Genomic DNA, 17351 nt, shown 5'->3' with positions numbered 1-17351 from the left:
GTCTCCATGGCGAAACTGGCCCTATTATTGCCATAAAGAAGAGCTACAGACCAGGTCATCAAGATGATAGATGGTCCCTGCAAGTCAGCTATTTTGCAAACACTTTGTATAAATTACCTCTCATTGGTTCCTAGGAGCACACTTTGCATCCAGAAACACACATTGATTAAAGCTATGTGTCCTATGCCCGCTTCACTGAGTTTTTGTTTTTAATGGCTAGAGTGAACATTGTTGCACACTTGCACAACAAGGTAGCAGGACTGATCTAAATTAAAAGCAACATAGCAAATGAAAGCAATATGTGACTCTTGATTGAATCCTGGAGAGGGGAAAAGAAAAACCTTCACAATGGACATTCATAGCTGGGACAGCTGTGGAAATTTGAAATGAATTTTATATTGATAATATTTTTATGTACTTAATATTTAAATTTCTTGGTTGTGCCAATAGTTTTTTCTTTTAGTTCTTAGGAGACACATATTCAAGTATTTAGGGGTAAAGTATCAAAAAAAAGCCTCCCACTCTAGGCCCCAGTAAATGAGTCACAAACATAACTGGGCTTTGTTACCTATCTGGGTGTATTTTAGAGCAGAACCAAAATCACTTCTGGAGGAGAATCATGACCCTGCTCAAGGGTCTTCCTCCTTTCTGTGCAGCTGGGTGACCTTCTATACAGGCAGTTGCCTTATCAGACTCTTCAATTTTATGGCAATGGTGTCACACTTCCCCTTGTCCTACTAATCATTAGACAAGCACATGACTCTGTGTTGGTCCCTACTCTCTGGCTATTTGTCAGAGTTAGCAGCCACAGCAGGAAACTCGCTACCACTCAGTATGTGTTGAAAGGTCAGCTGTGGAATATAGTGTTGATGAAAAATTGACTGGAGGGATTGCCACTGGCCTGTTCTTTCAGATTCTCTAAACTCTCTGCCTACATTAGTCCTGACCAGCAGAAAGCTGCACACTTAGGTTCCTTCTTTTCATTGGCTTTAACAGTTCTGTCACTCTCTGAGACAATACACAGTCCGTTCTCAAATTACCTGGCTGGAAGACGAAGACTTTTTCCTTTCAGTCTTAGAGTCATTTTTGCTTTCTGCTTTACAGTCGTTCTTATCACCTAAAGAGGGACCTTCGAAACTGGATTTTGACCTGGAGAAAGGAAATCCAGGGAGTATATAAGATGAATTTTTTGTGCCACTCATTAATTTATTGTAATAAATCTCAATTATTATATCATCTCATGAGAAAAACTGACATTTGTTTTCTTTTCTACATATCAATGATTACTCATGATGCTCTAAGGGCATTTACACAGCATGTATTTTAGGAGACTAGGATGATTACACGAGGCTGCAATCACAAACTGCAGAAATGACAACTTATGAAGAGAGAAATAGCATTCAAGATGTGAAAGTCATTACATCATTTCAAAAGTATTTTAATCAGTATAAAGAAGAGTACTTGAGGCAAATTATTAAACAAAATTGCAGCTATAGCTCAATGAAAGAATATTTTTGTTTCAGAATTCTATCAATATTCAACAAATATTAATTGAAAGGGGCATTGTGTTAAATGCCTTGGGGCACACATTTTCTATCCTTAAGGAGCCTGTGCACACACACACCAAACATTTTTTTAAAAAGGAAGTACATGATTTAGCACCAAATGAGACAGTAAGTACTAGGAGGTAAGAGAAGAGGAGACCAATAGAACAATGTGGGTTTAATATGCTGGGCCCCAAGAGGATGAGCAGGATTGGGTATGATGAAAAGAGAGATAAAACATCCCAAATTGGGAAAATAGCAAAAGTGAAATCAGAAAAAAAAAAGAACATATTTGAAGTCAAGTTCTCCTTTGTCCTGTTAAGGGCAGAGGTAGAGCTCCAGGATTTCTTCCTAAGGTGATTCTAGCCCTGGCTCTCCATTTTAGAGGTTGTGTGAATTTGTGTCTTTAACTCTGCAGCTAAAAACAGTCAATTCAAAGTGGAATGCATGCATGAGTTTTAAAACTATATATGAGATTAGGTTTTACAATTATGTAATTGTTTTATTGTTTATTGGGGGAAATAATACAGGAATTCCATGATTTCACAATATTATTCCCAATATTATTCCTTAGAATGAGGCTCCATTAAAAAAATTTGGTTCAAGGCAGATTTAAGAAGAATCTAAAATAACTCAGGCGGTATAGAGGTGTGACAGATGGACAGAAATGACTGAAGTTAGAGAGACATTAGGCTCCAGTTTTCAAAGCAGTGACAAGATGAACTATGTAATGTCACAGGACTCAAATTCACAGGTAAAATACCTCTCAGCAATTCAAGGTAAATGGATTTGATTTCAGCTACAGGCCATTGAACCTGTTCACAGCTGTAAATTCCCTTGGAATTCTAGAAATTAATTTTTTGGTAAACTATGAGTAAACATTTGTACTCTACTTGAAAATAAAATTATTTTTACAAATGTCAAATTACCTTTTATTTATACAATTCACTAATTTGAATTTATCACCTCTACTGATTCAAGTAAATAAATGTTAATGGAATTGCCAAAGAAATGGTCAGACCTTTTGAAGAACTACAGGCTGTAAGCAAATTTGACAAGCAGGGCAGCTCAACCCTTGATAATTTCAGAAGGTGGAGGCAGTAAAGGGGCTCATCTGCATGGCAGACCTCTGTGGACTGGGTGCTGATTTATATAGTATTGATTTCTTTGGGTCTTCTCAACTGTGTTATTCTCACTTCCTACAGGTGACTATGATCAGGACCGGAAGCCCAGTGCAAAATGAAAATGCGGGGTCCCTTAAACAAAAATTATTAAGAATTTCTAAGGGGCTGACTGGTTAGCTCGGTTGGTTAGAGCATAGTGCTGAAAACACCAAGGTCCAGGGTTTGATCTCTGTACAGGCCAATTGCAAAAAACCAAAAAAAAAAAAAAAAAAACCAACCAAAACAAGAATTTCCAGGCAGCGAGAGCAGAGCATTAAGCCAAGCACAGTTGATGAGTGTGTTCTTCTCATCTGAAGCCTGGGGAAACTGGAGTGAAACCAACAGTGTTTTTAAGGTGCCTGCTGTAGACACTCAACAGTGGTGAGAGATACAAGACACACAATATGCTTTGGGCCTTTGTGGAAAGGATCACTTGGTAAGCTGAGGCAGTATGCTCTGATGGGAACCTATAGAAAAAAATGGTTAAAAGTGGTATGCCACAAAACAGGCACACAGAAAAGGTGGAGAGATAATTAGATAACTGGAAATTAGAGTCAAGAGAGAAAATTCAGGGGAAGAGTTAAGACGCTTGGTCCTGACTGAAGTATAGATTTGGAGAGAAGATATGGGCTGGGGAGACAGAAAGGAAGCCAAAAGCAGGAGTTATTGAATCATCGCTTAGCAGAGGCCAAATGAAGAAGGTAGCAGCTCTGACAGTTCTAGTGATCGGGAAAGAGAGCTCTCACTTCTCTACTCGGTCCAGATAAAAAACACAGATACCCATCACTGACCATTGGTTGACCACTCTTTTAAGGGCTCAAAAGGAACTTTAAGTTCCCACTTGGTGGTTGGTGCCCCTGAAGGTGATGGGGATGACAGCCACATACTCAAAACCACCTCTCCCCTCACAGCCCCAGCCACAGGAAACCGGCTACACGGTGGATGCCCTGATGGGGCTTCTCCTCTGCTCTTGTCCATGGTCCCCAGGCAAGTGAGACGCCAGGTGTGCACACCCAGAGGCTCAGTGGACACTCCACCCTGGCCAGCCACCCCAGCCTCATGAGTCAGCAAAGTCAGTGCTTTCAGAAAGGTGCAGATGTTCTGTACAAGGCTGGGGCAGGAAGGACAGACAGATGCCGCTAGGAAGAGATGAGAGAGGAAGTCAAGCGCCAGTGCCAGGGTATCAAGGAAAAGTGCTCCATTCTTTCTCAAGGCTTTTATCTGCCAAGAGTAGATCCTCCCACTTAGCGATGACCATAATACCAGAAACATCTGCTCCTCCCAAGCAGGCAGAGAAGAAAAGTAAACTGAGGACTCACCGCAGACAAATGATTCTCTTCTGGTCTGGGGACTCGGCCTCCACAGAGGGAGTAGGGGACTGGGCTGTTGGTGACCTGCAGCCTTTCTTTTTCTCCTCCACACCATTCTCAGCCTCTGAGCTGGAGAAGAGAGAAGAAAAATGTCTCAACTTAGACATCCAGAGGGAGGATGAAGAAAAAACAACGAAGTAACTTTGCTTTCTGGAGAGTGGAATGGTCTTCAATCCCCACAAGAGGCACACTCTTATCAACTCTGAGAGCTGTGCCTGTTCCCAATTCTTATTCTAACCCCTCTCCTGGTGCCTCCAGGGCAGTAGCTGTAGGTCACACCTGCTTGACTACACGGGCACTTGCTTGGCTCTCCTGTGTAGCCCTGTGCTGCCCAGGTGTGTGCTGGGCAGCAGATAACTTGGAGGCTGGGAGGGGCCCTGCAAGCTCATGATCACATGTGGCCTTCTGCAGGTGTGATCCTTCCTGCTGGGAACACACACTACCCTTTGTTTGCTCTTCTCTTATGTCACTTATCACCTTTGTTGTAATTATGTGGGTCCCACTTTGGGTGGTGGCTGTTTTAACCAAGCGCTTCCCTAAGCCATTTAGTCTCTAATCTTTACAACCACCCAGGCTAGTAGGAATTTTTACATCATTTTATAGATGAAGAATCTGAGGCTGTAATTGAATATCTTGCCAAAGTTCACAAGCTAGAACTTATCTTATTGGGAGTCAAACTCAGTTCTGTCCATCTTTGTATAGTCTCTCCTCCCTGTCCCTCCATCCCTTCCCCCATCCTCCCAACCTACCCACCCATCCATATTTATCCCCCTTGTTAGCTCTTCACTGTGAAACTCTAGGGAGAAGTGGAAATCTTATTCAGGTTTATACTAACCACAGGGTTTAGGATAGTGCTGGTATATAGTTGTGATCAATAGGCCTTGGAAAAACTAGGTCTGGTAAAACAGAGAGCAGAGGGCAGCAGAGGGGAAGGTAAGTCGAGAGGGTTTGCACACTGAACAGCTAACAAATGACCAGCTTGGTAGATGGAAACAGAAGCGAACTTCCTTGGCTGGTGGTTGAAGACCTCTTGGAGACCAGGGGAAACCATTTCTACTGGGGAGGCAGTAGAGAAAGGAATGTTCAAATAGAGCATGGGTGTTATACAGGGAGCAGACTTTTGATGTCAGCCTGGGCAGCAAAGAACTCACAAAACATACTTCTGAGGAGGTGAGAACTGCAGGGTGACGGCATAAAGTGTGGCATGTTAAGAAGGCATTGTTATGACAGATCAGCTCATTTAATACTAATTCACCACCTATTTGGTATTTTCACCTGCATATGGCTGCACAGGCAGGCAATGTCATTGGTCAGTGTGAGCTTTCTGGTTGTTCGCTTATCACCTCTCATGGCGTGTGGAAATGGCAGCCCACACTATGAGTCCTACTGCGGTGTCAAGGACAGCACCGAGTATATCTGATGAGGGTGGCTAACTAATAAGTCCTATAAATGGTTGATGCTCTCTTTTTGTAGTTTGCATTGCTCTTTTCATAAGTAGATAAATATCTGAGGACAGAGGTCCAAACTTCTACTATTTTGGTTCTTCTCTAAGTACTTTTAAAGAGCTCAGCCCATAACTTACTTGACTTGTGTGATAAAAGGTATATGGAAAGCCTTGAAACATTTTTAGGAAAACACTGCTTTGATTTATAATAAAGCAATTGGACTTTATTTAAACTTAGCACCAAGTTTTATTTATGGACTCAAAGAATTTTAGAACAATTAAGGGGCCTTAGAGCCTATCTGTGCCTTTTTTCTCTACCCCCAAGACACACACATTACTCCCACTCTTCAAATGCATCTGGCAGAAATCTACTTGAGAAGCCCTCTTTTAGTAGGGAGATTGTGTGTGGAACTTCAATAATCCATTTTGGCATTCATTCAAATATTTACTGAATTTTATGCAGGATCAGATTAAGACTTAGAGGCAGAACCATAGCTGTCATGAACAGCACCTTTGTGTACATAGAGCCACTACTGCTAAGAACCACTCAGAAAAAGGTATCTTGCTGTTTGGAGGTAGCCCTACCGACAAATGGCCTGGCAGTGATAAGTCGCCCCTCTCTCTGGGCAGATATAGCCCAGCATCAAGGTGCAAAGGCAGCAAAGTTCAGGCTGGATTTCAGCCCTTCCCTGAACTTGACCCTTCTTGATCAGGCATTTTTGTGCAGTGCAGGGTACTAAGAGCTTAATCACAGGTGGCAGTCCTGTTTCAGGACTAGCTTAGCACTGGGAAGATTACAGTGAATGCCTCTATATCGTCCTACCCAAACAAGTTCTTTCAATGACAGAACATACAGGTATGCTAAAGTTCAAATAGCCTCTTTCTAGATAAGCCCCACCCCACCGTTTCTTAAACGTGTTCTTGGTCCTCAGCACTGGTTCTTTCCCTGACAGCCCTACCCACGGGGCACATCCACAAAGGCTTCCTTCCCACCTAGTCTCCTCTCTGCTGCTGCTGGTTTTATAACTCAGTAGACACCTAATCAATTATTGCCTTGTACCATTAACTTTTCTCCCAAACTTCTTAGATATCTGACTACTAAGTTCCTTAAAGTCAGGGAATTCTGCTTTTTTTCCACAGCTCCCAGCTCCACATTTTGCTCATAGTGGTCATTTATGTATTGATTGATATTGGATTAATTACCTAGTGCCTGAAAGAGGAAGTGAAATTCATCTATGGGCCAACTCAGTTTTAGGTTTTTTGTTTACTTGAAGATGCTATAGGCTCAAGCAAGCACAGGCAAGATTATTCCTGCAAGCGCCTCTTACTTTGGAGGCCCTGTCAGCAGCAGACTGAAACTATGTAGAATCTAAACAGCAGAGACTGTACATGTGTTTGAGTGAGTAGTGTGGGAGGGGCAATGGAAGGCTTCCTCAAGGCCTCTTAGTACCTTTAAAGTCACCAACTTTCAGGGCCATTGACTAAGAGTCAATTGAAAAAATAAACAAACCAAAAAAAAACAATCCTTCTCTTTCAACAAATATTTATTGGTACAGTCCCTGCTCAGAGCTTCGTGGGTGACACAGATAAGTGAGCTGACAGCTGCAGTATCCATAGAAGCAGTGGACGATGCTGGAAATACACATCAACCTTCACTTGTTCTTGGCAGGTTATTTCTGCTCCCATCTCCAACCCAATTTAAGCATCAGTTATGGGCCCTGAAAGCTTTTCGGTAGGAATTTCAGAGCAGTGAGACAGTCATCCTTACACAACTAAGCCTGACTTCACCTATTATGGGACAGCATTTTTATTACCAGCTAGGAAAAGCTGGCTTAAATAAAACACTGCCACACGCTGTTACACAATCTATAAATAAAAAACAGACTGGACAATCCCTATCAACAGTCCAGTATTTGTCACTTTCCACACCTCATTAGTCTCATGACAACTTAAATTTGGATTTCACAATTTTTCAGAATTAGAATTCCTCTTTGAAGTCTACTATCATTCCTCCTGGAGACAGTCTCTCTGAGTTTAAGGTAAACTCAACACTCCTTTCTCTTGTCCTCTCAGTGTCCCTGGCCCTTTGCCCTTCCTGCTGAGAATGTATCGTATTCAGGCATCATCACATGAAAATCCAGGTAAATACATAGCTTCTGGGCAGAAGCTATGATTAAGGTGCCTCTCAGGTGAATGAAAACAAGTGCCTCACAGTGGTTCAGTCCAGAAAGCAATGTTCCTTTCTTTTCTTTTTTCTTTTTTTTTAAAAAAAGATGACCGGTAAGGGGATCTCATCCCTTGGCTTGGTGTTGTCAGCACCACGCTCAGCCAGTGAGCAAACTGGCCATCCCTATATAGGATCCGAACCCGTGGCCTTGGTGTTATCAGCACCGCACTCTCCCGAGTGAGCCACGGGCCGGCCCGCAATGTTCCTTTCTAATTACAGTGATGATTCCCTGTGTTTGAATCTACCTTCATGCTGTATTAGTCTAAGCTAAGGCATAAAAAATATGCCACTAACCTTCCTTATGGTAGTACAGGTGTTGGTAGTTTTACACACACTGTTATTTAAAAAAATCCCTGACCATCATTTTTATTTTATTTTTTATTTTTATTTTTTTGTCTTTTTCGTGACCGGCGCTCACGCTCGCACCGGCCATTCCTATATAGGATCCGAACCCGTGGCGGGAGCGTCGCCGCGCTCCCAGGGCCGCACTCTCCCTAGTGCGCCACGGGCTCGGCCGTGATCATCATTTTTAAAACCACAGTCTTAACCAACAAAGGTTTAGAAGTGACTTAAAGGTAGGATATGTTTCACCAGAAGATCTCCATAGGATAAATTCCTGGAAATGAGATTGCTGTGGTTAAGGCGGGGTCTGTGAAAGTAGAGTGTTACTGAAACCCTGTACCGAAAACTAGGTTGGCACTTCACTCCCCAAGACCTGGGCCCTCACAGACCCTTGCTTTTGTTGTGCTGAGGGTTTAGTGGCTCCACAGCTGGCAGGCAAGGGCTGGAATAGTTGGGAAGCAAATAGTTGGCTACAGAGATGGCGGAGATCTCAGGGGACTGCTGGGCAGCAGCCACAGCACATGTAAAGAGAGACATCACTGTCACCAGAAGAGGGAAGGGGAATGGAGTGCAGAGCTGCAGGAAAGGTGGTAGCGATCAGGGCAGCTGGGAGACTCGTTAGCTTCCCCAATTTTGTAAACTCAGAATCTCCCAAATTAGATTTTTCTCTAAGCCAAGAAGAACGGCCTTCCATTTACATTTCTAATATAGTATATCTTTGCCTGGACATTGACATATTCTAATATTGTATATCTTTGCCTAGATATTTTAAATTTCATTTACTTATCTATCTACTTAGAATATTATCTCTGAATAGATACTGCAAGCAAAAACACAAAATTTAAAAGTTACAAATGGATACACAAATTTTCCTTTTATCCCCATTTCATGGTGGCCTAGTTTCTCTCCACAGAGGCACCTCCTATTCCCAGCAGCTTGTGTGTCCTCCTTCTAGGGAAAGTCTGTGCACATGTGAGTGTGTGTATATTTTAAGCACAAATGATACTATGTTATTCTACACCTTAATTTTTTTAACTTGTTCTTTCCACTTCAGGACACATAGTTCTTCCTCATTTTTTCTAATGACTGCACAGAGTTCCACTGTAATGGGCAAAGTATAATTTAACCAATTCCTTATTGAGGTGAATTTCAGTCTTTTGCAATCAAACAACATTGCAACAAATGTCCTTATATGTTTATTAGGTGTGTGAATATATCCATATGATAATTTCCTGGAAATGGGATTGCTGTGTTAAAAAGTATGTGATTTAAACTTTTTATAGTCATTGCCAAACTGCATGTAGTAGAGGTTTTGTTACTCATGCCCACAGTATATAACAGTGTGTACACATTCTCACTAATAAAGTATTAAACTTAAAAAAATGTATGGCTGGCCAGTTAGTGCATGGTGTTATAACACCAAGGTCAAGGGTTCGGATCCACATACTGGCCAGCAGCCCCCCCAAAATTAATAAATAAAATAAAATAATGGGAAATAGGCTCATTAAAATAAATGAATAAATAAACTTAAAAAATATATTTCAAAGTATGTAGCACAGTGCCTGGCACATAGAATAACAATAATCATTTTAATAATAACTAGCGTTAAACTTTTCGATCTTTGAAAATGTGAGAGGTAAAAAAAAAAAAAATTCCCATTACAGTTTTAATTTGCATTTCTCTTCTTATGAGTAAGGTTGAGTATATTTTTATACATTTAAGAGATTTTTTTTAAATTTCCTGTTTTGCAAGTTAGCTGTTTGAATGTACACTTTGCCAGTTTTTCTAATGGACTGTTGATTGAAACATTTAGGAAAGACAATTCTTACAATCCTTACAATTTCTTGCATCACAGATTCTTGGCAACATCCTAGAATGGACTTTTTCTTTTTCTTTTTTTGGCAGCTGGCCAGTACAGGGATCCACATCTTTCACCTTGGTGTGATAAGGCTGCTACAATGAACTTTTTATGTAAATGATCTTAAATATTTACAAATGCTAAGTGAATATTAGGGGTAAGCACGACATTAAAATAATGACAAACTAATTTTGTTTTTTCCTTGATAGACTTACTGACAGATAAAAGGAATGCCAAAACATAGTATTTGATTTCAGCAAAACCCTCAATGAAATCTGACAGGCTCCCATTTCAGGATGGAGGATAGAAGCATAACTGTTTGTCTCTCCTTTCTTTCTAATGGCTTTACAATGAGTATTTATAAAAGAGGTAATAACCCTGTTATGATAATGGAGGGAAACTATCAATAGAAGAGTAATTTTCCAAAATTCCTGGAAAACGGAGAGCATAAAGTAAAGTACAATATTTTCTCATGCAGCAAAGTAGAGGAAGTCCAGATATGGATATCAATGGAAGATAAGAGAATAGAGATCTGCTTGTCAGAAGTCCAGTGAGGTGCTTTAAAGGAGTAAGTGAGAAGCTGCTGAAGACATTAGACTTAATTAAAGGTGTGCCTGTGGGAAATCTTTGATTACCAACCCCACTTTCCGCCAACCTCCATGCTCAGACCCAAATGGCAGGCCATCAAGAGCTTAGCCCAAGAGGGGAAAATATCAGAAGAGTCATCACTAAAATAACTGAACAATTTAGGTGCAGAAAACCAGGGTGCCTAGTATGCGGATGGAGTCCTTAAGTAAATCCTTATCTTTCCATTTTGCTTTATCCTGAGGCCAAGTGCCGATTCCCTATCTGTGAACTACGGAGACCCTGGACAGCTATTCTAGTCCCTTATTCATTTTTTTTCCTAGTCCCTCATTCTTAAATACGAAATGACAACTAAAGATTGCCAGTTTTTTTAAAAAAACATTAAGTCTGAAAGAAAAGACCAGGATAAATCAAAGAGAAAGTAAAATCCCAAGGAAACTGACTTCAGAGAACAGAACACTCAAAACAAGCAAAGAAGGAAAACAGAACCTAAAACCTTTGAATTAATATCTTCAGAGAGAGAAGATAGCACCCAAAAAACAGAATCACAATATTATGGAAAAGGAAACTTTGCTTGTCCCCTTATGCTCTCTGAGTCCAAATCCTTGTAACAGCCTGTACAGCACTTCAGGACCTGCCTGTCCACCTCTCCTGATTGCTCTGATCTCCTTCACCCCAGCCACACTCCAAATGGCCATGAAAAACCTGTGCACCAGCTGTTTCCTCTGCCTGCGACGCTCTATTCCAGATAGCCACATGGCTCTCTCCCTCATTTCCTTCAAGTCTTTACTTAAATGTCATCTTCTCAGTGAGACCTATATATTTAACCAAAGGGTTGGAAGATAGCGTCAAGATATAGAAATTCAAAAAAGAAAAGGTAAGAGGGAAAAACAAGACATTTATAAGCCAGGTATGTCTATATTAAATGCATTCCAAACAGAAAAAAAAGAAGACATTATTAAAGAAAAAATAATGGGAGGTAAAAGGGAGAAGTTACTAATTTCTTATCTGAAAATTGGTTTATCAATAGGTTTAGACTGATGTATTATTTAAAAGAGAAAAATGCATGAAAATAGGAACTAGAAAGAATAATATGCCTGTTTAAAATTGGGAGTAGGAGGAGGGGGAGAAAGGAAGGAATTAGTAAAGGGCCATGCAAATCAACTAGATTGTATAAAAAAAGAAATAAAAATAAAAATAAATAAATTAAATTTAAAAAGTTGGGGGTAGGAAGAGAGGGAGGCAGGGAGTTGGTATGAGTTGATTCTCTTCCATCAAAACAGGAAGTTGGGAGACAAGATTTAAAATTGATAAATCAGGAAAGCAGGACACAGACACTTTTACAGATAATGAAGTAACCACTACAACTAAAATTGGGTACAGTTAAAAGTGGTAGCTACTGGGAGGTAGATGGGGCATGGGAGAGGTGGGATTGAATTCATTATATTATTTCAATGCATTATATTATTTTGGTAAACATTTAGAATTAAAAAAAAATCTTTATTAACATCCTTGTAGAGAAGATGTAAAATACAGAGTGGATAATAAAAATAGGTGGATTTGCTATCTTCAAATGTTTGAGTTCTTCCAATGTATAAAACCTAATGCCAGATTCTATGTTCTCAAGGGATTTAGCCCTAACTGGGAATTTTAGTTTGGCATGTAAATAGAGAACAACACAGGTCATGAGGGATATCTGCCATAAAGATAGTGTCTAAGGAATTCAGAAATCTCTTCTAACTGAAAAAAGGCGAACCAAGGAAATTCTGTGGAAGAAATAAGCATGACATTGTGTGGGGGTGGGATAATACTTGTATGTCTTTTCTAATTTAGCAGAAAAATATCATAACTCTGAAATATATTTAGTACCAGAAATCAGAAATATAAATTATATTTCTATCTGTCCTATAAAACAGTAAAATTAAAACAGGTGCTTGGATTGGAAAAACCAAAACCTTCCATTACTGTATCTTAGACATAGGTGCTAACACTCTGCCTGAAGAAACATTGTAATTGTGCAATGTTTATTGTGGAAAGATTGACATTTGAGCTGAGTACATATAATCTGGATTTGTTGAGATACCACAAGGGCATGAGAAATACAAGGAAAGGCAGAATTAAAAATATGCGGACAAGAAAGTCACACTCTCACAGGGAACTCTAGTAGTTTGCTTTCTTCTGGAGTATGGGCAGCAGGAAGAAGCAGAAATTAGGCTGTCGTGAAGTTAATTCCCAATGAGCGAGGGCTGCTTTTAGACTTCGTTTGCTTGGCAGTAGGAATTATTTACAGCCTTTTAAACAGAAGGAATGAAACAATGAGATATTAAGTGCCCACCTTCTCCCACCTCACGGGGGGCCTGATAAGATATGTGCTTCAGGGGGACTACGTACATATCAATCAATGTACAAGAACTGGGGAGGGTGGAGGCTGAGACAGAGAGAAAACAGGCAGGTGAGGAATGAATTTAAAGGCAAGAAGCAGAGACGGCACTGCTGAGATAATCCAGAGATAACGTCAAGCAATGGAGAAGAACAGCCAAGGTAACCCCAAGGTTATCTGGGGGATGGAGAGGACCGCACTGCCACTAACAGCTACAGGGAACATAGGAGGAAAGGTAGTTTGGTGGGAAGGATTTTGTGAATCTAGTTTTAGATACAATAGACATATTTTGTTAGTAGGTAGAAAACTGTATCTAAAAAACCAAGAGTCCAAAAGAAATTGACAGTAAAAAGAGTACCTAAATTCTGAGGAAACTGCCAAGTTTGGAAACTAATTCTGTTGAGTCCCAAGCACTCTGCCATAGCAAAGAGTAATACCTAAATCTCAGCAGCAATACCAGAGCTGGAGGAACGGTTTAGAAGAGGCCACCATCTGTCCCTAATACCTCTTTAACCTGGTCTCACAGAGCTCCCCTCTGGTCTCATTAAAATGGACAAGTTGGTGTCCCATGAACAATCATATGATCCATTTCCACCTTTATAATCTACTCCCAATTCTGTTTTCCTAAAATATTACTTTTCTTTCAAAGCCTAACGCAACTCACATAGCTCCAAAAAGCATTTAATTGTCAGGATTCTGATTCTAAAGGGACAGAAACCCAACTCAAACTAGCTTATGTCTAAAAAACAAACAACAAACAAAACCATGGGGCTTCTATCACTGCTTTAAAATGAAGCCAACAGTAGAGAACAGCTGTAGCTGCAGAAGCCTCCCTCCACCCCTGGAACACACAGCAATGATCTCCAGGGTCTTCCTGAGTGCCCGATTCATCTTCCTGAGACATCACCTCCATTACGTCATGCCACTGCTCCAGAGCCAATGACGGCCTTCTACTGAGCATCAGCAGATCGAGGCATCTGGACACGAGCCAAGACCCTCCAGAACTTCCCAGTCTCCCTCTGCTTTTCAAAAGGAATTCTCCATTGCGACCATGTCGGTCTTCTCACTGCGGCCTTGCTCATATCATGTTGCATCCTCTCTCTACACACCGGCTCTCAGTTCTAGCCTGCAACATCCTCTGTTCCTCCCTACTACTCACAACTAGCCATCATTCCAGGATCAGGACAACAATGTCCCCCCTTTGATACTGGCCCCCATCTCTTTATTTCTCATGTCTGGATAAAAGGAATTAGGCAATTAATACTTGTTCACTGGACAACTGAGTATATTTGTAATACAGTGCAACAATCGTCATTTAAATAAAGGGTTTAGGCTTAAATTTTATCTCAAAACTTACCTAGTAAATTCCTTTTCAAGTATGGTTGACAAGTCCTATGTGGTGGCCAGGTTGAGAGTTGCAAGGTGAAGAGAAAAAGGCCAGTCTTTTCACTTTTCCCATTGCTGAATAGCATTGTTTGCAAAGTTATTTTTCAAACTGATTATTAGTTAGGTGAGCAATAATTTGAAACCATATGGACACTTGAAAAGACTGTCTTCATTATTGGAAGAAACAACAACAGTAAGCAAAACTGTAATCAAACTAAATAACTTCACAGCAGTGGCATTTTGAGGCCAAGCACAGCTGGAAAACAACAGAGAAAAATAACGAGCAAATGAATCAAGGAGGCACCAATTGACTTTTCCAATTTCCAGTCAAGGTAGATTGATGCTGCTGATAATAAGTGCTCTTTTGTTATTTACACTCTCAGTATGTAAATACTATTTTGCATTGCTCATTACTAACAAAATTTCTAAACATATAGATTGAATATACCTCCTTCAAACTAGACAATACCTTCTCAGGGACAGGGACTTAAAATATTTTTCATATTTCTAGATTCATTTCTTTTTTTTTCTTTTCTTTCTCCCCTTTTTTTTCTTTTCCCCAACATAGATCCGTTCCTTTTTGAAGCTGTTCTTCTAACAGCAATTGCTGAATGTCAGAATCACTCACTTTTCACATACGTAAGATATATTAGAAGGCATCTATTGGATTAAGGTTTTTGGCCTGAATGATGTGTTTAGGGAAGAATTGGTTTTTAAACAGAATGAAAATTTAACCCAAACAGAAAGATAGAAATGCAAAAGAATAGGACATAAAGATTTATAAAGAAAAAATATTTATAGAAAGTGCAATATTAACAAATCTTCAGCTATCAGGATAAATATTCAAAATATAAATATCAAATAAGATTGAAAAGTAGTTCAGGTACTTTAGAAATAACTATAAATTAAAACCTGGATTAGGGAGAGCAACGCGGTCACTGGGAATTTTTTTTTTTTTTTTTTCTTTTTGAGATAATATAGGAAAAGAATATACCATGTGAAAAATCAAAATAGCCATTTGGAATTAAAGACAATTCTCAATGATAAAATGAAGGAAAGCTGTTTACATAAACTAGACTTGCAACTGGTCAAATTCATAAGTATGCCTATTGCCCAGAGCAGGAATCCTAGAATTTAAGGATAGTTAAGTTCTTTCTCCAGGGCCACACCTAAAAGTTCCAGATGGGAATCTGGTCTATACCAAAACAGATCCTATACCCATGATAAACAGCCACACACATAGTTTTTGAACCTAGCACATCCCATACATGGTAGGGAAGAAAAACAGAGAGGGTGATCAATCCCTGTTCTCAGCATATTTACAGTTGAAATGGAGAGATTAAGCACATGTGTGAAAAACAAACCCCATTTCTAAAATGCTCCATTAAAATCCCAATAAGAATGTTAAAGCCTCTCTTTTGGATTTTTCAGAATTAATGGGATCTATCATAGAGGAGATCAATTTGGAACCCCATTTTAAAGGAATGGAAGACCAAGGATAGTACAAAACTGGGAGGATGAGAACTTCAGGCAAAGTCATAAAAAGTCATAGTATGCAAAGAAGGAGAAAGAAAAGAGCAAATAACTTGTATACCAGGAATACCAGAGATGAGAAGGTGAGTAGAATGGCAAGGCACAGAGTGCCTGAGGTGCTGGGTTTCCTGATAAGGGATGAGGGTGTGCCTGAGCAGAGAAGTTCTCAAATTTAGGAGAGAGCCACAGGTCCAGCCAAGGTTTCCTGAGATGAGGCAGTTTATGAAAATGATACTCCTGAGAAAATTATTGTGTCTCTTCTGATAGATAGGTTTTTGTAAAGGGTTAGAAATCTTGATTCTCATTTGATTTTTAGAATAGGGTTTTTAGTAAATATATGTATGGGGCAAAAGCCCTCGGATTGAAGATGACAGTCTACAGATAGCGTGGCAATAGCCCATTTAATCAATCCTAATTAAATAATGTTGATTCTCATTTGATTTTTAGAATAGGGTTTTTAGGTAAATATAGGTATGGGGCAAAAGCCCTCAGAGTAGGCAATGACAGTCTACAGCCAGAGGGCAACAGCCCATCTAATCAACTCTAATCACTGCTTAGGTATGGGATTGTGTACTTTAATGATTTTAGAGCTAGGCTGTCATACCGATCCTGTTAAGAGATTTTAAGAACTGCTAATGGGAAAGATGCGTAAAAAATGTTTGCTAGGGGCAAGCTGTCTGTTGGGGGAAACTTTAGAGATAATTATACTTATGATTTTATATCATTTAAGGAGAGTTTATACTTTAGATTATGATCACAGTTTGACCAACTTAGGTTTTCACAAATTGTACTTGTGAAATGCACATTGTTAATTTTACTGATGTTACTAGTTTCCATTGTTTAAGCTGTACTTAGCCATAGATAACTTTTGTCACACTGCCCATGTCTTTGTGTCCTTTTGTAATGTTTGAATCAACTGAATTTTCTTGTGAAATATCCTTGTCTTTACAATAAAAAACAGAAGCTAACTTTGAATTGGGGTTGTACCCAGTTTTCTCCTTCCAACAGGGAAGTAGGGGTACAGACACTTTGGGCTTCTCAACATATTCATGGTGCTTTGAATAATCCTTTTTTTCATCTTCATTACACAGTGAGAAGTGTAACAGGTTTTGTAAGAGAGTAATGTCTGGGAGGCCAGGTGTTATGTTCTGAATGCTTGGATCTCCCCAAAATTCATAGGTTGAAATCCTAACCCCCAAAGTGATGGTGGTAGGAGGTGGGGTCTATGGGAGGGCTCTGCCCTCATGAAAGGGATTACAGCCCTTATAAAAGAGACCCGAGGGAGCTTTCCACCATGTGAGGACATAGTGAAAAGATAGCTGTCCATGAACCATAAAGTGGGCCCTCATCAGACACTGAATTTGCTGGCACTCTGGTCTTGGACTTCACAGCCTCCAGAACTGAGAGAAATACATTTTTGTTTTTATAAGCTACACAGTTTATGGTATTTTGTTACAGCAGCTTGAATGGACATCAGTGGCATGAATGGACACTGGGTTTAGAGGTACTCTTCCAGGGA

The 17351-nt window shown here is 39.9% G+C and overlaps 1 protein-coding gene across 1 annotated transcript in view; it reads right to left on the bottom strand.

The window, feature by feature from the left end:
* GRAMD2B (GRAM domain containing 2B) overlaps positions 1-17351 on the bottom strand; it is a 62587-nt gene that overhangs the window by 20451 nt on the left and 24785 nt on the right. The window contains exons 2-3 of the mRNA XM_063085573.1: positions 4027-4146; positions 1041-1149 (exon numbers count right to left, since the gene is read on the bottom strand). Coding sequence (XP_062941643.1) covers positions 1041-1149; positions 4027-4146 — 229 coding nt within the window. The remainder of the gene's footprint in view (positions 1-1040; positions 1150-4026; positions 4147-17351) is intronic.

The sequence above is a fragment of the Cynocephalus volans genome, chromosome 2, assembly GCF_027409185.1.
Source record: "Cynocephalus volans isolate mCynVol1 chromosome 2, mCynVol1.pri, whole genome shotgun sequence".
NCBI lineage: Eukaryota > Metazoa > Chordata > Mammalia > Dermoptera > Cynocephalidae > Cynocephalus > Cynocephalus volans.
This window is presented reverse-complemented; position numbering and strand designations above follow the sequence as displayed.